The sequence below is a fragment of the Selaginella moellendorffii genome, unplaced genomic scaffold (assembly GCF_000143415.4).
Source record: "Selaginella moellendorffii unplaced genomic scaffold, v1.0 SELMOscaffold_95, whole genome shotgun sequence".
In the NCBI taxonomy this organism is placed as follows: domain Eukaryota; kingdom Viridiplantae; phylum Streptophyta; class Lycopodiopsida; order Selaginellales; family Selaginellaceae; genus Selaginella; species Selaginella moellendorffii.
In genome coordinates this window covers 684,674-709,143 of record NW_003314356.1, presented here as the reverse complement: position 1 = coordinate 709,143, position 24,470 = coordinate 684,674, and the positions used below count along the sequence as shown (strand labels likewise).

Below are 24,470 nucleotides of genomic sequence, written 5' to 3'. Positions count from 1 at the left end.
AAAAATAACAGTCTGAGATGGCATGTATTTATTTAAAAATGTAACTTATTATGGCATGGGGTTCCATGCCATTTTATTAATATTAAAAGACAATTCTTTGAGAGGATTTGCATTATACTAGAAGTGTTACAGCATGTTATTGGAAGTCTACGAAGTTGTTTTATTAATAAGGGGAAAGTAAAGATTGAATGGGGACTTGGGCTCTACCTAGACTCGGAGCAACTGAGCCAATATTAAAAGGATGGAAAGAAATTGGACGACGATGACAAGGAGAAGAGAGAGGTGAAGCAGTGGCAGGGGGAGGAAAAGTGATTGAGTAGACATTTCCTTGTTTAAAATAAAATGGCATGTGCCTCAATGCAGTTGAATTTTGTTATATTTATATACTATATAAAAGTTTGGAAACCTTATTTTACAAGTGGGATAATGATAATTCCCACTTTAACGAAATAGAGCTTATAAGACATTGTCAAATATGCTAATAAGAAGAGGAGGTTGCCCATCTTCCTATCCATCTTAGAACCTTGAAAATAAGCATTTAAGTGTAGATGGTATAAAAGGTGATAGTGTAAACAATTAAAAAGAATGATTTAAGAGATGATTCATTAGAGTTTAAATATAATGGCTCAAATATAAAGAGAAAAGACCCATAAATAAAAGTGCATTCTTTTTTTCAATTAGTTAAGGGTTTTAGGATATTTAAGGTTAAACATCCTTGAGTTTGAGTAGTATTAAGCTAGGTAACTTCATAGGAAGTCTAAATATATGAGCTTACATTTTTCAAATTAAAAATAATATTTAATAATAATATAATAAATTTAATTTTTCTCAAAAATAACTTACTAAAAATGTAAATAATCAAAAGGAATAACTAAAGAAACAATCCATAAAAATTTAAATAGAGAAAAAAAGCCTATAAATAAAAGTGCACCACCCCCTGTTTAATTAGTTAAAGGTCTTAGAATACTTAAAGTTAAATGTCTTTAGTATTAGGTATAAAGTTTAAACTTAAGAGTTTATATTTGGGATATTTCAAGTTAAACATTTTTGGGTTTAAGTAATGCTAAGTTGGGTGACCACGAGATTCAAACTTAAAAAGTTTATATTTGGGATCTTTAATGTTATATGTCGTTGGGTTTAAGTAGTACTAAATTGGGTGATTTCTTAAGAAATCCAAATTTAAAAAACTTACATTTGGGTTCCCAAAGGATAGAGTATTAAGAGATTGGGGTTGTCAAAATAATTATAACTCTTAATTTCTATTTAGAAAGGCATGAATTTGTAAGAAAATATGATGGATTATAAATAACTAAAGGGAATGTCCTAGGAGGTTAAACTTTAAAAACTTATATTTTATAAAGTATTAAAAGAGTAGGGTTGTCAAAAGAAATGCAACTTTTAACTTCTTTTCACAAGAGTGTGAACTTGTAAGGAAATATGATAAATTATAAATAATTAAAGAGAATGACTTAAAAGATAATTTATAAAAGTTTAAATATAAAGGGAAAGGGCCCATAAATAAAAATACACCTCCTTTTTCAATTAGTTAAAGGTTTTAGGATATTTGGATTTGAGAAGTACAGAGTTGGATGACCTCTTGGAAGTCTAAACTAATGTACCAATAAAAAAAAGTTTTGCAAATGAGGAAAAAAACACTAAAAACCTAAGAATAATAAAGTCCGGGAAATAACAAAAAAAATGGGAAAAAGTAAAAGGCAAAAAGGAAAGATTAAATGGCAGATTGAAGGATTATCCATAATTTATGTTCATGGCAAAGCAACATACTCTTTCTTTACCTATAAAGTAGCAATTGTTACACTTACTTGATGCTATATGGTTGCAACTTACTAATTAGACTAAGTTAATAATAGTATTCATAATATATAATGTAGTTCCAATATTTAGATGGTAAATTCAAGGATAAACATTTACCCCATGAAATTTTTATTTATCTTCAAAGTTATCATTAAACTTTAAATTCTTTATTAGTAAAAATCTATTCAAACTTGTAAACATCGTCTTCCTATAAGATCCAAGAACTAAATTGCACAGCTCATCTTCATTGTAGAATAACATACTCCTTGAGTAATAATTGGTGTAGTTGCTTACAATGTAGTTGTAATTAATTAATAATACTTAGTTGATTTTGGCATTCATAGCATATAGTGTAGCTCTTTCTGCTTTTTCTACCAATGCTTTAGATGGCAAATTGAAAGATGGACACCTACCTCATGAAATCTTTAATTTGTCTCTAAAGTTATCTTCAAATAATCAAATTTTTTGTTAATGGGAATCCACTCAAGCTTGTGAATAATTGTCTTCCTATAAGCTTAATCTTTAAATACTCTCCAAGAATTGAATTGCATTATCTGTGCTTCTCCAATTGACATTATATTAACAGAAGATGGTAAAACACTAAGAATAGAAGTCATGTAATTATACCTCACATAAGTTGAAAGTGGAAACACACCAAAGATTGGAGAAGCATTAATAAGATCATACCTCACATTAGCAAAAAATCAATCTAAAGAGGATATAGTAGTAAAAATAACATTGCCATGTGACAATAATGACATCCATTATAACCTCAAATGATATACCCTTCAATCAATGATGACATAACATGGTGGAAGAAGGGAATGCAATGAAAATTAAAGAAAAAATACAATATTAAATCTAGTGAAAAGAGAATACAAATCTAAATCTAAAAGAGAAGAAAAGAATAAGAACAAAAACATAATCCTGAACACTAAGCAAATCACTAATATAAAAATTTGCCTTCCAAAGATAATTTGCATTGCCCCTCAACTCAAATGTGAATATTCAGGATATGGGAATAAATATGTTAAGGTGTAGACCCCTGCTTATATACATGAATGAATAGACTAAATTCAATTCAATAGATCATCCATATACTATATAATTATAATTAGTATATTATGCTCTCTCTCTCTCTCTCTCTCTTCTCTCTCTCTCCCCCCTACCCCCTTATTTATTAAAATATTATGAATTCATAAAAATCAAATATGCTGCACAGCACAGTAAATTATTTAAGTTATTTGTAATCAATTTTTAATAACTTAGAACTAGTAAACCTATTTACAAAATTAGTTATTTCATTTTAAGATAGAATTTTCAAGCTTTAGTGTGAGAGAAAAACAATTAGTGACTTGCTCTAGAGAAGACAAGAGCACCATCATCAAGTTAATGACATTTGTTCTATTAGTTTACAGAGAAAACTCAAAAGATTACCTGGCAAATTGATGAAGTGAAATCTGGTAATTGTAAGTTAACTGTGGAAGAAGAGTACCTGGACAATAGGTATTTAGAGGTATAGATTGTCATTCTACTTGTATACAATATATAGTGGAACCTTTAAGCATTTTGTTGATACTATTATTGGTGTACTTTTTATAAAAGCTATTTTCAAGAGTATAAAGGTAAAAGAAATATTTATTATTTTTAAACTAATATAAAAATTTATATTGGAAGAAGCGTTTCATATTTTTTTGTCACCACACAATAAGGATAGTGCCTTCTTTCATCAAATAAACTAGCTACAGTAGCTTCCATTTCACTTGCTGCTTTCACAGCTTCGGCTACTTCGGGTGACTTGTCAAATTTGAGGTGTGTATTCAATATAAACAGAGCTTCTCTTGGCAATACTTCCGCTGTTAGTCTCTCCGCCAGCTTGAGACACGTCTCCTTATCAGCTTTCTCTAGGTTGCACCATGCCTCGAATAGCAACGTCACTCCAATATTACACTGCATATCTAGCACACTTCGTAGAGATTCAGGCAAAGGGTAGGAACCTTTGCATGCTAGCTCAAACAACATAACAGCCTCGGCATCCATTATTGGAATCATCTGGGATATGATGTAATCGTTTAACTTGAGCAGACCAGCCTTCAAGCCAGATGCTAAAAGCTCTTTTTTTGCTGAAATATCCCTGCTACAAGTAAATAGTAGTGCTTCAGTTGGATCCACAATCACTTTAGCATGCATGGCTTCTCTTATGATAGAGAATACAACTTCATCACCTGTGGCTGCATCCAAAGCTGATTGATATGCTCGTTCTGGTTCAACCATCTCAAGCAACAAATGGAGAGTTTCTCTCCAGCCATATCTGTCAACTTTGCAACCGCATGTGCTGATCAATAGGTCTGGATCCACCATACCATTTAATGTGAATGCCTCCTTGCAAATCAACTGCTTAATAAACATGGAATTGTCCAGGTTATTATCCAGGACAACTTGGCTGAACTCTTGTTTTGCCACTAACATTGGGTGTTCCCGAATCATGTCAAAGAAGAGACTTTGCATATAACTGCTGTACATCTTCCCCAGATTGCACTTTGATAGCAAGGTAAGCACGTTCAAAAGGACCTTGGGTCCACATTTGTAACCTTTCTTCCTCGTGATGTCCATCTTTTCAATGAGCTGTTCAAGTGACAAGTCGAAGATGTCATAGGGATAACTAAGCACCTCTTCAAACGTGTCTTGATCACAAGTCTCATCCAGAGTGTCCAGAGCTTGCAATGGCAATTTTTCTTTGAGGAACCTCCTTGCCATCCTATTATGCCGTGCGCTTGAAAAACGTCCATGCACTCGAGAACGTTGCCCTATCAATGATTGCATCAATTACCTCGTCTGGGAAGAGATGATGTTCCATGGCAAGCCCATCACAAAACTCTCTACTCAACTCTGCAGTGTTCACTGTCACATACAAAACCAGATCTCCCTTTCCCTGCATCTTCTTTGCTAAACCCTTGAACCAGCCCTTCTTGCTAAACCCTTCTTGCTAAATACCCTTCTTGCTGCTCCAGCTTCGTCCGGACGACACTTCCCCATCAGCGGTGATGAGATTCTCGGCCTCTTTCAACCGCCCAGCTCTTCCAAGAAGATCCACGGTGCAAGCGCGGCGGCCTTCTTGCCCAGGACGCCTCCATCGCTCCCACGCAACCCAGCGCCTCCTCCGTCCAGGAATCCAGATTGCCGGCGCGCAGAGAGAATGCTCAAGAAGGTGATAGCGTTTGGATCGACGCCTTCTTGCTGCATCCGGCGGAAGAGAGCGAGGGATTCTTCGCCGCGGCCGTGGTGGGCGCACGATTCTATCATGGAGCTCCACGAGATCACGTCCCTGTGCTGGCCGCTGCGAAATATTCCCAATGCGGTGGTCTCCAGGAGGCCAGATCGATCTTCTCGAGGAGCGTTCTTGATCTCCAAGAAGGATGAAAAGCCCGATCCAACAATCCTGGAGTGGATTTCCCGGACGGTACTCAAGGAATCAGAGCAAGCATTCACGATCGCGACGAATGTGACTCTGTCTGGCTTCACACCTTCCAAATCCATCCTGCACAAGAGCTGGAATGCCTCCTCCTCACGGCGTCGTCCAGGAAACGGCATCTGGACGCTTCATCTCGAAGAGCCGGAGCGCAGCACCGATTCTGCTACCCTGCGCTAGCGCCGCGATCGTCGCGTTCCCAAGATAAGTTCACGTCCGATTCTCACGTGCTGGAAGACGCTACAGGCTTCTTGAATTTTCCCTCTCTTTGCAAGCATCTCGGGCGAGGATCTCATTCTCTCGATCCAGACGCCGATCGCCGTGCACGCGCCAATCGCTGTGCTGAAGCTAAATCCATCCGGCCTCACTCCCATCTGATGCATCCTCCAGAAAATCTCCAAGCCCCTTCTCCCCTCCCCATTCCAAGAACACACAGCCATGAGCGAATTCCACACATCGCTGTCGATCTCCTGCTCTTGGCACAAGAGCGATCTCGCCTCGTCAATCCGGCCTCAACCGCCATACGCATGGATCAGCGCCGCGAAGCAATCCACGGCCTCATCGAAATGCCCGTGGGGGGCAATTGCCGCGATGGCGCTGTTCCAGGAGAAGACGTTCTTGGCGGCTATGGCGGCCAAGCACGACACCGCATCCTCGAGGCTGCCGCATCTGGCGTACATTTCCAGTAGGAGATTGGGGATGAATGTGTTGGTGGTGTGGCCATCGTGATCGATTTGGGTGTGGAGCTTCCTGCCATCGTTAAGGCTTCACTAGGCAGCCATAGCCATAGATCCAGCAGGTGAAAATTTATAGAAGCTCTTTAGCTATAGGTTAGTATATAGTTTTTTAACGGTTGCCTTGTCGACAATGGCGGATGCGGCAGTGGTCGGGATCGTCACTTTTGGGGAAGGCCGAGTTGCATACAAGACCCTGAAGTCGGCAGAATTCAAGTGTGAAGATTTGGTGAAGCCCGATGCTGTGACGGTAATCCCCTATCCTGGCATAGGTCCAGTAGGTTTGCGACCAGGAGGGGTGATCAAGTTCATTGGCAAGGAAGCAGTGAGGAAACTATTGGAGATGCATGAAGTGGGAGCGCCAATCTACGTGACCGGAGCCAAAGGCATTGGCAAGAGCTGCACACTGCGTGCGATAGCTGCCGCTCTCATTAACCAGAGCGAGGAGAACGAGAAGATCATCTGCATTTGGGACATGGAATGGGCGCTCTACAATCACATGGAAGCTCTGCGGAACGCGCTGTTATTTGCGTACTGTGAGGACGAGGCAGCGTGCAGGACGATTGCGCAGCTGACTTCTGTACAGGAGGTGTGTAATTTCCTTTCCGACAGGCGGCACCGCAGCGGGGAAGTTTTCTATTTCGTCATCGATCGTGCAGAGTCGCTTGATAGTAAGCGATCAAACGGCGAAGAAAGAGGTGATGTGGAACACAGGAATCAAATGAAAGCACTGTTGTGTAGAGTTGTCAGGCTTGGACGTTGTTGCATATACGGTGTCTCTCCAGCTGCAACAGACATTGGTGACAGCTCCCTGCAGCAAAGCCAGTACCACATGTCGTTGGGGTTCAAAGATGTAAGTTCTGCTTGTGTTTCACAGTTTCTGTGGTTCTCTAAACTTTTGTGTATGTAGGCCTCTTATAAAGCCTTTATGGATCAGTCCGTCCTTGGCAACCTCTGTCCCGAGTGGAAAGAAGAAGTTGATATCTACGGGGGCAACCATCCGCTCTTCCTTTCCACTCTGGACGAAGCATGCAGAAACTACGCTGCTCGTATCAATCCGCAACCGACGAGGAAAAGAAAATTAGGTGGCTTTCCGGATGCGGTGAAACCTCCAGATAATTCAGAGACCCTTGAGTGTCTCCGAGACCGAGAGGACTGGGATGCGGTTCTACAGCTGTTCATGTGTTCAAGTTCTTTGTCAACCATTGCCAGTGACTGTGCAAGCGTGGTGCGTCGGTGCAGTTTAAGCGGAGTTTATAACTTGAGCCAAATGATGCAAGCGGATAGGAGATATGTGCTACTGGACAGCCAGCGGCGCGTGAAGGACTACTGCACTCCGTATGTCAAGAGGTTGCACATCGAAGGTTTCAGGGAAGCCGAACGAGGCAGTTTCAATGGTGGTGCATGGGTTCCATATTGCGACTATCTGCTGAGGAATCCCACGGGTATCAACTGGAACGAGATGGGCTGGCTATGTGAACATTTGTTCTCGGAAGCGCTCACGCACTGTGGTGGTATGGTTGTAGACGACATCCATATCCAAGGCAACATCAGAGTCTTGCCATTTTCTTCTCCTCCGAACTATGCAGCTTGGATTGGCGACATTCAGAACAAGGTGGTGGATGGAATTTTCTTCCTTCCGTTTCAGTGGAACTTGCATGCTGTTGACGGGGCTCTTGCGTTCAGGGATTCACAGGGCAGGCTGCATTTCTTTGCTCTACAGGCTACAACGAATGACAAATCCCACAGGCGCAGTGTTGGGGAGTTCATGAATCTTGGAGTGGTGGAGAAATGGATAGCTTTTGAGGAGAAGTCATCGGCATGGGAGCCCAAGGACGACTGGACGTTGCATTTTACATTTGTCTGCTTGAACCAGTCCGCCCCGGTCTCCGTGGATCCAGTGATTAAGCGTCTTCCAAGTGGGAAATACTACGGCATGGCTGGACACACAGTTCATACAGTCACGTTTCAGGATGCTTTTCGCCACACGTTCCAGGACAGCCTCAGGGAAAAGCTCGAGCAACTCACAAGGATGCGAGAGCCTTTGGCACCCGCCACAGGAGCAGCAGTAGCAACCACTGTATCAGTTCCCAAGTCACTCTTGGAGGAAATCCTTGACTATTCAACAAGGGAGAAGTTGGAGACAATTGCGAAGGATTACGGGATGGATCCAGCGGTTCACAAAAAATTGAAGAAGGCTGAATTCATCGAAATACTTGCACCCTTTCTACATGACAAGGTTAAAATATGATAACATGTACCATCCGTACATCATTTAATACGAAAATAACAATCAACACAATCGACCATGTCAGAGGGAAGTAACAGGCAAAGATCATGGTGGGAGCCGAGGCATTGGCCTTGAGTCGTATGGCCAAGAAGTGATTATTCACGTCTCGGCAGAGGAGCTGTGCATCTGGTAGAGTAGTGTCCCTTGAGTATATTACCACATCCCCCCCTCCCTTGCGGATCCTCTTCCTTGTGCCACGGAACCTTGGTATTGTGGCAGTCTCGTGCATCTGATACATATAAAAACCCGAGACCGGAGTGAGTCGGGAATCCTGTTGCATTCCAGAACAAGATGCTTAGACGCGGTCGTTCCATGCTAGCAGTGAGCCCTAGAGAGTCCATTATGGTGTCCGCTTTAAGCATAATCATTGAGCGCGAGATGGGACAGAATTTTAAGTGGTAGTGGATTTCTGATAGAAGAAAGAACAAGGAGAAAGTCCACAAATGCAAATGAAAAGAACACGCTCTAACTCTAAGCATCTTGTTCCATGTTTTCGCCGCCTAGCGTCTATTGGGACCTTCCTTTCTGCTTGAGATTTGTGTCGTGGCGTTCTTGGTGACTCGCGAGATGGTGCCTGATTGGTCATCTCTCTCGTCGGTGTAGTCTGGAGATGGGTGGTCGAGCAGATTGTAAGATGGGCAGGCTGGTTGTGTTTATAATATTAAATACCAGGAATTTAAAGAAAAACAGAGCAGACGAATGCTTATGGAATCCAATGCTCCCTTATGATCACAGCTCTTTCTTTCCCATCACCACGGCATACTTGAAGGTGCCATTCTTGAATCCTTTGTCCATGTAGAAGAAGTGATAAGCCAATGACAGACTTGTCCGCATATGTGCCCATCCTGGAAAGCAAGAAATAAAAACAAGAAACCAAAGTTGCGTAACAAGATCTTTACGTACCTGATGTCACGAGCTTGAATGCACCTCCCAATGTAAAGAGCTGGCCCGTGAGCATTCCCCAGAATGGAAGCATGTGTCGAGTCCAATCTTCCACCTTTACTTCCTACAGATAAGATAATACATAAGATCAGCCATAGAGTCGAGAAACTTTGAAGAAACCGAACTCTTACTTGCAAGCCCGCATTGCGTGCTAATGTTTCGTACTCAGAAGTGGCGCACCAGGGTGGAAAGAAGTAAGCAGCACAGATCTTATCCAAGAGCGCCTGCAGCCATATGTTATGACAATCTTCTTAAGAGATCAAGAAATATCTAGGAACTTCGCTTACTTGCTCATGCTTCTTGAGTGAAGTTTCTCCAGGCTTCAGTTCTCTGTGGCACCAGCTCACAAGCACCACCCGACCTCCGGGCTTGGTCACGCGTGCCATCTCTTGCATAAGCTGCAATCGCGTGCGGGAATTTAAACAAACTCAGATGAAAATATTATGAATTCTTCTACCTTGAGTTTGTCCTCAATGTGCACTGCGCATTCCATGCACCAGACGAGATCAAACTGGCCGTCTTCGAACGGTTGATTCAGTGCATTTGCTACTTGGAATGTCACCTGTTCTTAAGTGTTAGAAACCGCCCCAAACAACCGAGTGGAATCTACCTTGTCTGAAACTCCTTCCGCCCTCGCGATGGCTTTGGCTCTGGCGATCTCGTAATCGCTCAGTGCTATTCCTTTCACATTTGCCGAGTACTTCTTGAACAGATATCGAGAAGTTCCCCCAAAACCGCAGCCCACGTCCAGTATGTCTCGAGGACGGCTTTGCTCATCATCTAGGAGATTGTAATAGAATAGAGAGGGATACCATGACCAAAAGCTTACTTGGTACTCCGGCCCAAGAGAGGACCTCCTCGATCATTCGGACTTGTGCCACTCGAAAGTCCCCAGGCTTGCCCGCCTCAAAGTAGCCCGAGTGCATATGCTCACCCCACAGGGCCTCATACACCACGCATCCCTCGTCATAAAACTCTTCGATCTCGCCGGCCATTGCAGGAACAAAGACGCTGGCGCTTACTGAACAGCCGCTGCTCAGCTAGGACTTAAAATTCCTTCTTACTGTAAGAAATCATGAACATTATTGATGATTAAAGTGATCGAAGGAGACAAGTCTCCTGCTGCCATGACCACAGCATACTTGAAAACGCCAGTCTTGAATCCTTTGTCCATGTACGAGAAGTGATATGCCAAGGATATACTTGTACGAAGATGTGTCCATTTTGTTTACTCTTGGAAAAGTTTTCTATTACCTGATGTTAAAATCTTGAATGCACCTCTCAAGGTAAAGATCTCTACAGTGAGAAGGCCTTAAAACGGAAGCATGTGCCATGTTCAATCTTCCACTTGTACCTTCTGGCACACAGTAAACTCTGAAATTACAACACAGACCTGTATCGATTGTTATATAAATGTCTGGCACCAAGGTGGAAGAAGATATGCTATCCTGATTCACTCTCTCTCCGCTTACTTGGCAGTGACGGGGCAGCGCTTTCATTACTCCCTCTCCCGTCCCAGCAAAATCTTAATCAGCGCGTTTTAGTGGCCAAATTTCAATTAACGGTTGCGCCTCTGGGAGCCTCCTGTGAAACCTATCGTACCGAGATGTTCCTCCAAATCCACAGCCCACATCCAGAATGTTCATTGGCCGGCTTTGCTCGTCGTCTAGATTCACACACATTGTAAAAGGGTGTGTCTCGGAGCGATCGAAATGCTTACCCAGCTCCTCGAGCATTCGGATTTATGCCGCTGGAAAGTAGCGAGTGTTGCCAGCATCGAAGTAACATGCTCACCCCATACTTCATACACCACACATCCTTCATAGTCTCCACAGCCATTGCCAATAAAAAGAAATATACCTAGGTAGTAAAAGAAACTTGCGTTGTTTAGAATAGGTTCGTTTGCGTGGCTCCACTTCGTTGTAGTTCTCGTTTGAATGCGGTGGCATCATCTTCGTCGTTTGGAACGTTGAGGTTAGATAGTAAGAGGTTTCACGAGTGGAGCTTGTATAGTTGCCACTCCGCACGTTACTCTCCGCCATTATCTCGCGAGTGGTTTCCGCATCCACCAGTTCCGTATCACCATCTTTGGAGCGGGCGGACTCTTGGAGGCGAATTGGGAAGAAGTCTCCCTTGGTGCGATCCTTTAACTTTTCTCGACCCTTGTGAAACGAGCAGGTCACTTTCGTACCAGAAGCACACCAGAAATGTCCTGCCAGTTGCATCTGGAATTTTGTGCAGTGAAATTGGGTGATTAGGAATTTGGCAAAGTCCTCTGAATCGATGTTTCCTGGGACGTCCACTTTGAGCAATAGTGCTCCCGGGTTCCTCCGGGGGAATGAATGAGTAGATCTGGGAAGCCTTGGAAGGCTCTACCTTGCAGCGGGACAGATCTAGGGGGACACGGCTGCTTCCAAAGGTTTTGCACCATTCTTCTCCAGTCATCGTGCTGGCAGCTTGTGCGAGCCAATTGGAGATCGTCATCACTGCCTCTGCCTTGTCCTATCGACTCACCTTGGCCTTGTCGTCAAAACCTTGGTCGTGCATGGTTGGCTGTGGAGGCGAGCGGAAATGGTGGTGTCGGCGTGGCGGCGGTGAACGCGAGGGAGTGGTGGCTCCTGGTATCAGCACGTCGTGAAGCAGTATCAGTGGGGTGCCTCAGCCGATAGGGCCCGGAACGCCAGGAGCGGGACGACGACACAGCAGATACCCTGGATACTGATGATACTGTGAGTTGCTGCGGGAGGGCGTGGAATATTGTCTGGGATGAAAGAATGAGAGAAAGAGTCAACTCAGTCAATGAAAGTCAATAATACTTCTATTGACATATTGACATGACTTAAATTCATAAATTCAGCTATCCGACTAATATCATGGATTATGAGAAGGCTACCTCAAAGTTTGGATGGATCTGTGAGGCAGCTGCTGGAGCTCCAAGATCAACCACAGACTTGCTCGATCTACAGCTCCATCCTGCGGCAATGCATCGATTCACGGGCACCGCTGGGTGTCGGCAGGGTTGTGCACGATCACATCGCCAGCCACGGGCTGGATCGGGGATGCTTTCTCGGGAATTTGATGCTCCAGATGTATGCGGCCTGTGGTGGATCTGGCGCGGACGCCGAGTCAGTGCTGGCGAGACTTCTCGAGCCGGATGTTTTCTCGTGGAACATGGTCATGGCAGCATATGCCAACAAGGGGCAACTGCAAGAGGCTCGGCGGATCTTTGAGCTCTCGCGGAGGAAGAATGTGGTGTCATGGACGATCGTCATGGCGGCGTTCTCTCAGAGTGGTCGGATCCGTGAGGCTGGGACGATGTTCCAGGCGATGCCGCAGCACAATCTCGTCTCCCAGACGGCGATGATCCGAGCTCTTGGCCAGAGAGGGGATTTTCGATCGGCTCGGAGACTGTTTGAGACGATGGAGGAGAGGAACTTGGTGTCCTGGAACACTGTAGTGGTGATCTACGCTCAGGTGGCGATGGTGGATGCTGCGATAACCGTGCTGGAAAGAGCTCCCGGGTGGGATCTTATCTCCTGGACAACCATGCTTGCAGCATATGCCCAACGAGGAGATCTTTGTAAGGCGAGAGAGATCTTTCATTGGATGAAGCACCGGAGTGAGGCTCCCTGGAATGCGATGATCCAGGCGTACGCCGAGGCTGGCGAAATCGATCGCGCGAGTGAGATGTTTGAGAGGATTCCCATGCGAGACATTATCACCTCGACGACGATGGTGGACGCGTATGCTCAGGTCGGGGATCTTGCTGTTGCGCGAGCGATCTTCGACGAGATGCCCGAGAGGAATTCGGTGACTTGGTCGGTGTTGATCTCGGCCTACGCCAAGAACAGCGGGAGAGAGTCGCTTCGTCTGTTCCTCCGGATGGATCTCGAGGGGTTTCGAGCCGAGGAGATGACTTACGTCGCGGTGCTGGATGCGTGCTCGAGCGCGGCCGCGGTTGCCGAGGGCAGGATCATCCACGAGAGCGTTTCGGATCGGGGGCTGGGCAGGGACTTGCGAATTGGGAGCGCTCTCGTCGATTTCTACGGCAAGTGTGGCCAGCTCGAGACCGCTCGGATGATCTTCTCGGAGCTCCCGATCCAGGACGTGATACTCTGGACAGCGCTGATCACGTCGTATGCTCACAATGGCCATCTCCCGGAAGCTCTGGCGATCTTCCGCGAGATGCTGCTCGCCGGGATCCTCCCCGACTGCGTGACGATCGTGAGTGTTCTCTCGGCTTGCAGCCATGGCGGAGTGGAAGGCGATGGATGGATTCACGTCGTGCGAATGGCTTGGGACTACGATCTGGAGCTCTCGCTGGCTCACTACCTTTGCGTGATGGATCTTCTGGGACGATCGGGGAAGCTCGAGCTGCTGGAGGATCTGGTGACAAGCATGCCTTTCGAGCCGGATGCTGTGGCATGGACGACTTTTCTCAGCGCTTGCAAGGAGATTGGAGACGAGAGCCGCGCTACTCGAGCTGCTCGAAAGCTCCGAGAGATGGATTCCAACGCCATGGCCCCGTATGCGCTGCTCTCCAACATGCACGCCGGTGTGGCGAACGCGGAAGATTGACTTTTCTCGTTTGCTTGAAGCTACTCTTTAAACTATGCTTTCCAGCATGGATCCACGAGAGCAGCGATGGACGGGCGGTCTTCGCAGAAGGCTCCGTTCTTGCTCGTCATCCTCTTGAAAACTTGCTTTGCGATGTAGTCGGATCCAAACACCAGCATCGCTTACGCCCGGATTCCTGGACTAGCTTGAGGTGTACGAGCGCTTGAAGGCCCTCCTTGATCTCGTCCGCGAATCCATCGCTAACATACAGCGGACTCCCAATCCGCCACCTCCGCCACTGCAGCTCGGACGTGACACTTCACGCACGGCTTGTTGCTGACAACGAGGCCTGGCAAGCCACCACAGACTTCGAGTCGAGCTCTCCTGCTCAATCCAAAACCCAGAGCTCGGTTGCACTGCTCCAGTTTGTCCAGAGACTAAGCTTCCAAATGGCAGACTATACCAGTGTACGCGTCGCGGTATGGAGGGGCCAGCTGAGAACTCCTGGGCTGATCCATCGACGATCAGCCAGACAGGAAAGTTGGAGTTCCATAGAATTCCTCTTTGATTTTTTACTTTAACTAGTAACAATATCTGTTCTCATGTAGCGTAGCAATTAGCAATCCACACCAGAGCCACCAATGCCCAAAGTAGGAGTTGCCCATGCAACAACATGGACGTTCCTCCGCTCGGTACTCTCGATGAAATCCTCCAGGAGCTCGTAGTTTGGATGAATCGGTCTTCTCTCTCGCGCCCAAGATCCCAGATGGAATTCGCAGCACGTCCAGCTCGACCTCGTAAATTCTAAGAAGACTGCGTTATCTCTTTAGTCTCAAAATAAAATTACCATATTTGGACAAAGACCATATATGGCTCAGAAGTTGTGTGTATAAAAGGTGTAAAAACCTTACCTAAGGATATTAAATAAGCATGGCCATGACAAGTTTCCTCGATATGCATACGTCGCCTATGAAGACTATCATTGATTTGATAGAGGTTTTAGGTATGAGATTAACTCACAGGATGTGGGTTGCTCTGGTTTGGTATGGGAAAAAAACGGGGAAGACTATCGATGAGATTTGGAGTGGTCTTAGGATGCAAACCGCACTCGAATTGCCGGCTGACAGGCAAGATTGGGATCTCATAACATATGAGCGTATCCTCACCAAGATTGGCAGTGCTCCAGCTTTGGGGAAGACTTTTACTTATGATCCTCTCGAAAGCAACAGGGGTTGTTTGGCCCCTCGCCTGGAAGATCAGCTCAAAGTTGACGCATCTGATGAAGCTAATTTTGTGGTTGTTGGTTCGATGCCGGAGCCGCCCACTGTTGATTACCTGAGGTGTTTATCGGTGTATGAGAAGGCGAGGGATGCTTTTCTTTCGGCCAGGCTTGGGAGCTACAACTGGTTCATGGCGTTTATGGCGATGGCGGAAGCGGGTGTTCTCCTGGAGCACTTTAAGAATGCCCAGGAGTCTTACGGATATAGCATTTCCAAGCTGCGGCGCGCAATGCTCTGGGAATTCAGTGGCGACGACGACGATAACGGCGACGGTGACGATCAAAATCTGCTGTCTGGTTTGCTCAACAAGAACTTTGGCTGGGAGATGGAGATGTGTGATGGAATAGAAGATGAGCTACTGTTCAAGCCAAGGTCCAGGGCTACCGCGGGTCCTTGTTGGAATTACAAGACGATGACTTGGGAACCACGGATTGCATCACCACAAGCTGACGAAGACTTGCCACGTCCAATCGTGCCGTACGTTAGCCTTTGTTACAACGTTGTGGAGAGTGTTCTTGATCAACGAGAAGAATACATGCAAACGTCCTCCATGCCATTTGGGAAGATGGTGGTTGACCTGAGCGGGGCTTGGATGCTGAAAACGTTGGAGTTTCTGCGGGAGGATGTGAAGGAGAAGCACGAGGAGCACAGGAAATCTTTAGAAAACATGCAGGAGGAGGTCATGTTTGATGATTATGATCTAGATCACATAAAAAGTCTCCGTTCAAGGTTGAACAAAGGAGTTTAATACTCTGTTTTATTTTAGTTTAAGTTTAATACATACTCATAAATAATTTTATTTGTCACATATCAAGTGGACATAGATTTGTGCGATGGGCTTCCCAGGCTCTGCATGAAATGCCAAGGTTTAATGGATACGATCATGGACAAGTTAATTGATACGAACAGAGAGTTATCTTATTAAGCAAAGCCTAAAAAACTGCGCGCAAGTTCTATAGTTAAAGTTTCTCAAATCCCAGAGGTAGAAGTTTTAGGGCAATGTCATGCACGACGGCTTGATCTATGGCTATGGCTGCCTGGTGAAGCAGTGCCACAGCCTTGACGATGGCAGGAAGCTCCACGCCCTAATCGATCACGATGGCCACGCCACCAACACATTCATCGCCAATCTCCTCGTGGAAATGTACGCCAGATGCGGCAGCCTCGAGGATGCGGTGTCGTGCTTCACCGCCATAGCCGCCAAGAACATCTTCTCCTGGAACATCGCCATCGCGGCATTTGCCCGCCACGGGCATTTCGACGAGGCCATGGATTGCTTCCGGCGGATGCAGTGTCAAGGGATCTTGCCGGACGATTTCACCCTCAGCTCGGTTCTGGGCCCGTGCTCGCAGATCAAGAACGCGGCGAGCGAGGTCCGGGGGATTCACGAAATATTTCTCCAGCGCGGCGGATGCGATGCAGTCGTGGCGGCAGCGCTGATCCATGCGTATGGCCGATGCGGCCGGATTGACGAGGCGAGATCGCTCTTGTGCCAAGAGCAGGAGATCGACAGCGATGTGTGGAATTCGCTCATGGCTGTGTGTTCTTGGAATGGGGAGGGGAGAAGGGGCTTGGAGATTTTCTGGAGGATGCATCAAATGGGAGTGAGGCCGGATGGATTTAGCTTCAGCACTGCGATTGGCGCGTGCACGGCGATCGGCGATTTCGCGCAGGGATGGAGCATTCTTGGCCAGATCCGTTGCCTGGAGCTGGATCGAGAGAATGAGATCCTCGCCGTGGCGCTGATCGAAATGCTTGCAAAGAGCGGGAAAATTCAAGAAGCCTGTAGCGTCTTCCAGCACGTGAGAATCCCGCGAACCCTAATCTTGTGGAACGCGACGATCGCGGCGCTAGCGCAGGGTAGAAGAATCGGTGCTGCGCTCCGGCTCTTCGAGATGATGCGCCGGGAGGGGGGTCTGGCTCCAGATGCCGTTTCCTGGACGACGCTCATCACGGCGCTGGAAGATCGCGAGGAGGAGGCGTTCCAGCTCTTTCGCAGGATGGATTTGGAAGGTGTGAAGCCAGACAGGGTCACATTCGTCGCGGTCGTGAATGCCTGCTCCAATTCCTTGAGTAGCGTCCGGGCAATCCACTCCAGGATTGTTGGATCGGGCTTTTCATCCTTCTTGGAGATCAAGAACGCTCTGCTCGCGAAATATTCTCAATGCGGTGGTCTCCAGGAGGCCAGGTCGATCTTCTCGAGCAGCGGCCAGCACAGGGACGTGATCTCGTGGAGCTCCATGATAGAATCGTGCGCCCACCACGGCCGCGGCGAAGAATCCCTCGCTCTCTTCCGCCGGATGCAGCAAGAAGGCGTCGATCCAAACGCTATCACTTTCTTGAGCATTCTCTCTGCGTGCCGGCACTCTGGATTCCTGGACGAGGAGGCGCTGCGCTGCGTGGGAGCGATGGAAGCGGATTATGGGATCCAGCCAGGGCAAGAACACCGCGCTTGCGTCGTGGATCTTCTTGGAAGAGCTGGGCGGTTGAAAGAGGCCGAGAATCTCATCACCGCTGATGATCGATCCCATGGGGAAGTGGCATGGACGAGCTTCCTGGGAGGTTGTCGCGTCCATCCGGACGAAGCTGGAGCGATCAAGAGAGCTCAAGAACAGGTCCAGCATTGCGAATCGTCGGGATTTCATATCCTACTTTCCAACGTCAAATCAGGATAAAGTTGGCAGGTTTTAGGGTTAAGCAAGAAGAGGATGAGATCTGGTTTTGTATGTTAAGTAGAGATTTCTGTGAGACTTGCCATGAAACATTATTTCTTCCCAGACGAGGTAATTGATGAGACTTGCGATCAAAACACGTTTGAAGATGAGCTATCCCTATAACACGTTACACTTGTCACTTAAACAGCTAAAAGATGGACATCGTGAGGAAGAAAGTCTTGAAGATATGCTTAGTTATCCTTATAATATGATAGACTTAGTCATTTAAACAGCTCATGTGAGGAAGAAAGTCTTTGAAGATATGCTTAGTTATCCCCATAACATGATAGACTTAGTCATTTGAACAGCTCATTGAAAAGATTGGACATCGTGAGGAAGAAAGTTACAAATGTGTCTGTGAATGCCTTGCTATCGAAGGGCAATACGGGGAATGTGTACAGCAGTTATATTCAGTCTCTTCTTTGACATGATTAGGGAACACCCAACGTTTGTGGTGAAACAAGAGTTATACCAAGATGTCTTGGATAATAACCTGGACAATTCCATGTTGGATCCAGAACTTTTGATCAGCAGATGCGATTGCAAAGTTGACAGCTATGGCTAGAGAGAAACTCTCCGCTTGTTGCTTGAGATGGTTGAAACAGAAAGAGCGTATCAATCAGTGCTGGATGCAACCAGAGATGATGAGTCTGTGTTCTCTATCACAAGAGGCTGCGCACGCTAAAGTGATAGCGGATCAAACTAACCTGTATTAGGGATATTTCAGCAGAAAAGGAGCTTACTCTAGTCTAGTTAAACGATTACATCATAGCCCAGATAATTCCATGAGACACGGACGCTGTTAGCTAGCATGGAAAGGCTGCAACACCTTACCCAAATCTCTACGAAGTGTGTCAGAAGAGCAGTGTAATATTAGAGTGATGTTGCCTTTCAAGGCATGTGTAACCAAGGAGAAGTGTCTCAAGATAACTAATGGGAGAAGAATTTCCAAGAGAAGCTCTATTTATATTAAATACACACCTCAAATTGGACATGAAAGAAATGAAAGCTATTGTAGCCAGGATGGATAATTATGAACGAAGGTTTTAGTTTGAAATCAGGATTTAATTGTAATATAGGTGAGAGTGAACATTGCAGGTTGGATAGAGATCTCTGTGATGGGGTAGCCAAGTTCTGCATGACTCAGATGATGTAATTGATGCGATCATGGATAGGGCAGTAACATTCAAGTGCACATGGACTTTATCTAAGATATTTAGGATGAGAATTGGGGGTCAAGCCATAGTGTTTGTCTAGTTGCCACAGACTTTGAATCGAGCTCTCGCTTCATCCCAGAGCTCGGTTGCACTGCTCCAGTTCCTCCAAAGACCAAGCTTCCAAATGGCAGACTATCCTAGTGTCCTTCGCGAAGCTATAGTACGCGTCGCGATATGGAGGCGCCAGCGGAAGACTCCTGCCTGGATGTGGTTGCTTTCTCGATGCTCCATCGACGATCAGCCAGACTTTTCTCATGTCCCATCTCGGCAAGCCCTCGTAGCAATTGGAAATCCAAACCACAGGCTTCTCCAGCGAGAAATCGAAGTAGTAGAACCAGTTAACACCATCCGCTTTCTTGACCACCTTGTTCTTGCGCTGTGCCTGCCGAAAGAGCCATCAATGCCCAAATTAGGAGTTTCCCACGCCGGGAGTGGCAACAACATGGACGTTCCTCCACTCGGCAGTCTCGATGAAATCCTCCAGGAGCTCGTAATTTGGGTGAATCCACAGAGCTGTCTTCTCTCTCTCGCCGAAGAGCCCAGATGGAATTCGCAGCACGTCCAGCTCGACCTTGGCCTGAGAGAGCTCCACGGCCTACTGGAAAATTGGGGAAGAAGCCATTCCCTGGGGTGCAAACGAAAGCACTGGACACCTCAAAGAACCCTAAACTTTTAACGCGGGAAGTGAAGAACCCTAAAAAGAAAAAGATCCTTGTCAACGGTCAACCCAAGCATATTCGGATGTTGGTCTCTTTTCCTTTTCTTGGGCAAAGATCTCATCACATTCCATTCTCCTCCGAGAGCTCAAGCGATTAGATCTCCGGGAGAGCGCGAGCGATCATCGCCTCGCGGCTCGCCGGCGCCATGGTTGTTCCTCTCAGCAGCGGCGCCGGCAATTCCAGCAATGGATCCAGCGGCGGCGGCGCCTTGAAATTCTTGATCTACGGCCGCACCGGGTGGATCGGCGGCCTCCTGGGGAAGCTCTGCCGCGAGCAGGGCATCGATTTCGTGTATGGATCGGGCAGGCTCGAGGATAGGGCTGGATTGGAGGCCGACATTGCGGCGGCCAAGCCCTCGCATGTGATGAATGCCGCGGGCGTCACCGGCCGCCCCAACGTGGATTGGTGCGAGGATCACAGGGTGGAGACGATCCGCGCCAATGTCGTCGGCACGCTCAATCTCGCGGATGTGTGCCGCGGCCATGGCCTCTTGCTCGTGAATTTCGCCACTGGATGCATCTTCGAGTACGATGGAGGCCACCAGATCGACAGCGGCGTGGGATTCACCGAGGAGGACGCCCCAAATTTCGTGGGATCTTTCTACTCCAAAACCAAAGCCATGGTGAGTGGAATTCCTTCTTTGGATCTTGCATTGCTTGCTGCCGCTAGGGTTTTCCATAGCATTCCATCCAGATCTAGCTCCCAGGCAACGAATCTTAGAGAAGTCCAACGGAAGAATCTATTGGGCTTCCACAAAATCTAGAATTTAGTGAAGCATTTTAAGCGATCATACTCGAGCATCCGTTTTCACGATCTATGATCTGACAATTCTTTCTTTTTTCCAGGTAGAGGAGCTCCTCAAGAACTACGAGAACGTCTGTACACTTCGCGTGCGAATGCCAATTTCCAGCGACCTCGCCAATCCTCGCAACTTCATCACCAAGATCACGCGCTACGAGAAAGTGGTGAACATCCCGAATTCCATGACGGTGCTGGACGAGCTGCTGCCAATCTCGATCGAGATGGCTAAGCGCAACCTCACGGGGATATGGAACTTCACGAATCCAGGGGTGGTGAGCCACAACGAGATATTGGAGATGTATCGCCAGTACGTGGATCCGAGCTTCAAGTGGAAGAACTTTAGCCTCGAGGAGCAAGCCAAGGTGATTGTGGCGCCGAGGAGCAACAACGAGCTGGACACCAAGAAGTTGAGCTCCGAATTCCCGCAGCTGCTGGGCATCAAGGATTCGCTGGTCAAGTACGTCTTCGAGGTGAACAGCAAATCGAAGAAGTGATAGATCGCAAGATAAGATGGATCGATTGGAAGGATTTTAAGGCGTTACATTCATATCCATCATAGCTGGGAGAAAACTCTCAAGAACTCTGATCATGGATCTTCTTTCCTGTTCAAGGCCGAAAGTTCTGGCTATGATTAAGTGTTTGGTTTGTGTGTGCAAAGTTAAAATTTTGGACGAAGGTACTTGCAACTTTTATAGTATGTATAGTTCGATTAAAGATGAAAATGATGCCAACCTTTACACGGTATCTTTGATTACTAAGTTGGTATTTTATACAGATTTCTGGGAAGATTTTATTGTGGCTTTACTTGGAGACCTGTGCATGTTAGCTAGAAGAACATATGATGAAGCTGCAGTGGGCTCGAGATCGACGGTCGAGATGGCAGCAGCGGTTCCATGCAAGTGACGCTTGTGGCTTCGGCAAGCACTCAAGAGGCATCTCCACTGGAGGGCATTTGGCACAAAAGGCATGCTCGTGATCAAGTCCCAGGCATCTTCAATCGCGCCCTCCCTCCCCAGCAGATCGATCATGCAGCAGAAATGCTGCTTGATCGGCTCTATGTGAAAATCCTCGCGCATCGACACAAAGAAGCGCCGCCCCGAGCTCATCGTTCCCCCGTTGCTGCACGAGATGAGAAGGGGTATGAAACAGATGGCGTCGGGAGAGATACCGGTCCACGACATTGACTGGAAGAGGTCAAAGGCACGATCAAGATGCCCATTCTGGGCATATGCTGTGAGCATAGTTGAGGAGGATACCAAGTTCTCCTCCGGGATCCTGTGGAACCTCCGTCGAGCAAAAGTCAACTCCCCGCCGCCATCGGTCATAATGTCAACGCACAGGATCGAGTTCCACGAGACAATGTCCCTCGCGGGCATTTGACTGAAGAGGTCAATGGCACGGTCAATGCGACCGGCCGCCACCCAAGCCGCCAGCATCGTGTTCCACGAGACGAGGTCGTGCTCGGGCATGTCCGACAGGATATTCGCCGCCTCCTCCACACGCTCGTTCTGGGCATACGTTGATAGCATCGCATTCCAGCACACAAGGTTCCTCTCACGCATCGTGTCAAAGATACATTTGGCATCCTCCAGATGCCCCCGTTGGGCATACGCAGACATGATGCTGGTCCACGATGCCATGTCGTGCTCTGGCATTTCTTCGTACACAGACTTTGCAGCTTTCAGCTGATTTCTTAAAACGTGAACGAACAACATTGCATTGTACGCCACCAAGTTCCTTTCTAACATTGATACAAACAGTCTCTTTGATTCGATCAAATTCCCGGTTTGGGCAGTTGCGACGAGCATAGTAGTTGTAGACACTATATTCCACTCCGGCATTTCATTGTAAATCCAAATAATGAAGCACATATCACGGATGTAAGCGTAGCCAGACAAGAGCGAATTCCAAGAAATCAAGTTTCGTTCTGGCATAGAATCAAATGTAGCCTTGGCACAATCCAAATGCCCGTTTTGGGCATAAGCAGAGATCATTGCATTCCATGAAACAATTGTCTTTTCCATAAGAGAATCAAAGATCCTTTTTGCATCCGAAAGCTTTTCATTGTGTGCATAGGCAGCCAGCATGGCATTTTGAGATTCCGAATTTTTACTTGGCATGGAAGCAAAAATACTCTCAGCCTCTTGCATTTGGCCATTTCTTGCATAGGCAGAGAGCATGAATACCCACGAGTGGGCGTCTTTTGTTGAAATACCATCAAAAACATTACGAGCTTGGAGTGTGTCTCCACATTTACCATACATCTCAATGAGCTTGTTGTGAAGGAAAACATCTGTGGGATGAATTGCACTGCTGATGTGGGCGTGGATTTTCCTAGCTACTGTCACTGTGTTGCTAGATTCAATCCAAAGAATCCATTTGTTTCGATCCATAAAAAATTTATTCCCAGAGCTCTATGTAATTATCTAAAACAACACTAAACCATGATATAATTGCAATGCCATGACCTCTGCGACCAAAAGAGTGTATTCCAAAGTGATAGTAAGCCAGGAATGTCAATAGAAGAAACAAACGAAAGAGCATATGTACTTAAGCTTTGAGGGCGGCTGTGGACCAAGACAAGTCATTTCTTCCGTCTTGGAGGCCACTAGCAGCATTTGAGAATGGTCCCAGCAGAGCTCTATCCTTAGAAAACAAAATCGCATTATCTTGTGTTTTAGAGAAACACTACCATGCTTGGTGAAAGTAATGCGGCCTCCTAGATGGTGTAGCACAGTGCAGAAGGCTCTCCTTCGGCTGCGCAACGCTAGAAATATCTTGTATACAGTATTGTCAGCTCCAAGAAAACTAAAAAGGAAAAAAGAAACTTACCGGAAATGTCTGTGTCTCCATCCAAGCCAAAATAGCTTCGACCCTCTCGGTCCATGCGCTCGTCATGCCTCCGGCCACCACTTTGACACTCTTTTCTTGCTCGTTCGCTCGAACAGGAATTTGCATCTTCGCGTCTTTTGGAGTAGCATGGCTTTATCCTGTGAGCGTCAGAGATTTCTTGCGAGCTCATCGAAGAAACTCTCGCTCGATTCTCGGCATCGATCTCCTGTTGCGAGGGCGCCACATCCTTTTTGTGCGCGGCTGCGGCTTCCACGTCGAATCATCCCTGGATTTCCTTTGAAATGGCCGAACAGAATCTCTCCCGCCTTCCAGAGGGCCCCCAATGCTGTCTCCAATCCAATGCAAATGGATCAAAATCTAAAACCTCCGGCCATACTTTGGCCCCATTGCCACTGGAATGGAATCACCACAACGCACTCTTATACTTGTCATTGCTAAAAACAGAACAGAAAAAAAAAAAAAAACAAACTTTGAGACTATGAGCTGTCGGCTGTGATACAAATCGTATGTTATCCTTTCTCTTTTGCTTCGAGCTCCTATAAACAGGTCTCCATTGCTTCCATTTTGGTATTGCAATAGAAAATCAAGCGTTCCATTTAAAGTTCCTTGGTTTACTAGAAAGGTGTGGGCAAGCTCCACGAGAGTTTCTTTTAAGAGCCTTTCCTTGTCACAAAGCTACAACATGCAAATCACCGTCATTCAAGAGCTGCTGCAACCTTGAGTTGAAGCTCCAATGTTTCAACACAGCTTCCATCAAGTCCCTCCCATCTTTTTCGTCCTGGATCTTCCGGAACTTGATTGCTGCGAGTGCGGCTACCTTCACCTTGTGGCCATTTTCTTCCGTTGCGCGAATAGCTCTCTCCAATTGTATCATCTAGAAAAAAAAACATTCCAAGCTTCACTTCCTTTCCAACTATGATATTAAAACTACCATGTAAAGTAGCTTTGAGCTTTCATCCCACGTAGGCTTAGTTGGATGAACGTACTTCGAGCCTTTCCTACATACTGAAAATCTCGTAACCTCTGCCACAAACACTCCTCTGCATAGATGTGTCAGTAACTTAAAACTTTAAACAGAA

At 46.5% G+C, this 24,470-nt stretch overlaps 6 protein-coding genes across 6 annotated transcripts; 4 read left to right on the top strand and 2 right to left on the bottom strand.

Moving 5' to 3' along the window:
- The first annotated feature begins 6,151 nt into the window (after positions 1–6,151).
- LOC9650023 lies at positions 6,152–8,710 on the top strand. The gene is made up of 3 exons (XM_024663017.1): positions 6,152–6,871; positions 6,929–8,257; positions 8,594–8,710. The coding sequence occupies exons 1-3, from the start codon at positions 6,152–6,154 to the stop codon at positions 8,708–8,710; spliced, it is 2,166 nt and encodes a 721-aa protein (XP_024518785.1).
- Positions 8,711–8,933: 223 nt separating this feature from the next.
- LOC9650057 (probable tocopherol O-methyltransferase, chloroplastic) lies at positions 8,934–10,343 on the bottom strand. The gene is made up of 7 exons (XM_002989203.2): positions 10,080–10,343; positions 9,861–10,030; positions 9,708–9,812; positions 9,538–9,648; positions 9,382–9,474; positions 9,212–9,314; positions 8,934–9,153 (listed from the first exon to the last, which is right to left on the bottom strand). The coding sequence occupies exons 1-7, from the start codon at positions 10,243–10,245 to the stop codon at positions 9,038–9,040; spliced, it is 864 nt and encodes a 287-aa protein (XP_002989249.1). The 5' UTR covers positions 10,246–10,343; the 3' UTR covers positions 8,934–9,037.
- Positions 10,344–12,129: 1,786 nt separating this feature from the next.
- Positions 12,130–14,526, top strand: LOC9650056 (pentatricopeptide repeat-containing protein At4g02750). The gene has a single exon (XM_002989238.2). It carries the CDS (start codon positions 12,131–12,133, stop codon positions 13,826–13,828), a length of 1,698 nt encoding a protein of 565 aa, XP_002989284.2. The 5' UTR covers position 12,130; the 3' UTR covers positions 13,829–14,526.
- A 1,565-nt stretch (positions 14,527–16,091) lies between these two features.
- On the top strand, positions 16,092–17,762 carry LOC9650054 (pentatricopeptide repeat-containing protein At3g57430, chloroplastic). The gene has a single exon (XM_024663016.1). It carries the CDS (start codon positions 16,092–16,094, stop codon positions 17,760–17,762), a length of 1,671 nt encoding a protein of 556 aa, XP_024518784.1.
- A 2,005-nt stretch (positions 17,763–19,767) lies between these two features.
- LOC9650053 (bifunctional dTDP-4-dehydrorhamnose 3,5-epimerase/dTDP-4-dehydrorhamnose reductase) lies at positions 19,768–21,213 on the top strand. The gene is made up of 2 exons (XM_024663018.1): positions 19,768–20,359; positions 20,583–21,213. The coding sequence occupies exons 1-2, from the start codon at positions 19,883–19,885 to the stop codon at positions 21,030–21,032; spliced, it is 927 nt and encodes a 308-aa protein (XP_024518786.1). The 5' UTR covers positions 19,768–19,882; the 3' UTR covers positions 21,033–21,213.
- A 92-nt stretch (positions 21,214–21,305) lies between these two features.
- LOC112341974 (pentatricopeptide repeat-containing protein At1g09410, mitochondrial-like) lies at positions 21,306–22,802 on the bottom strand. The gene is made up of 2 exons (XM_024663015.1): positions 22,083–22,802; positions 21,306–22,046 (listed from the first exon to the last, which is right to left on the bottom strand). The coding sequence occupies exons 1-2, from the start codon at positions 22,800–22,802 to the stop codon at positions 21,306–21,308; spliced, it is 1,461 nt and encodes a 486-aa protein (XP_024518783.1).
- Between the last annotated feature and the right edge of the window lie 1,668 nt (positions 22,803–24,470).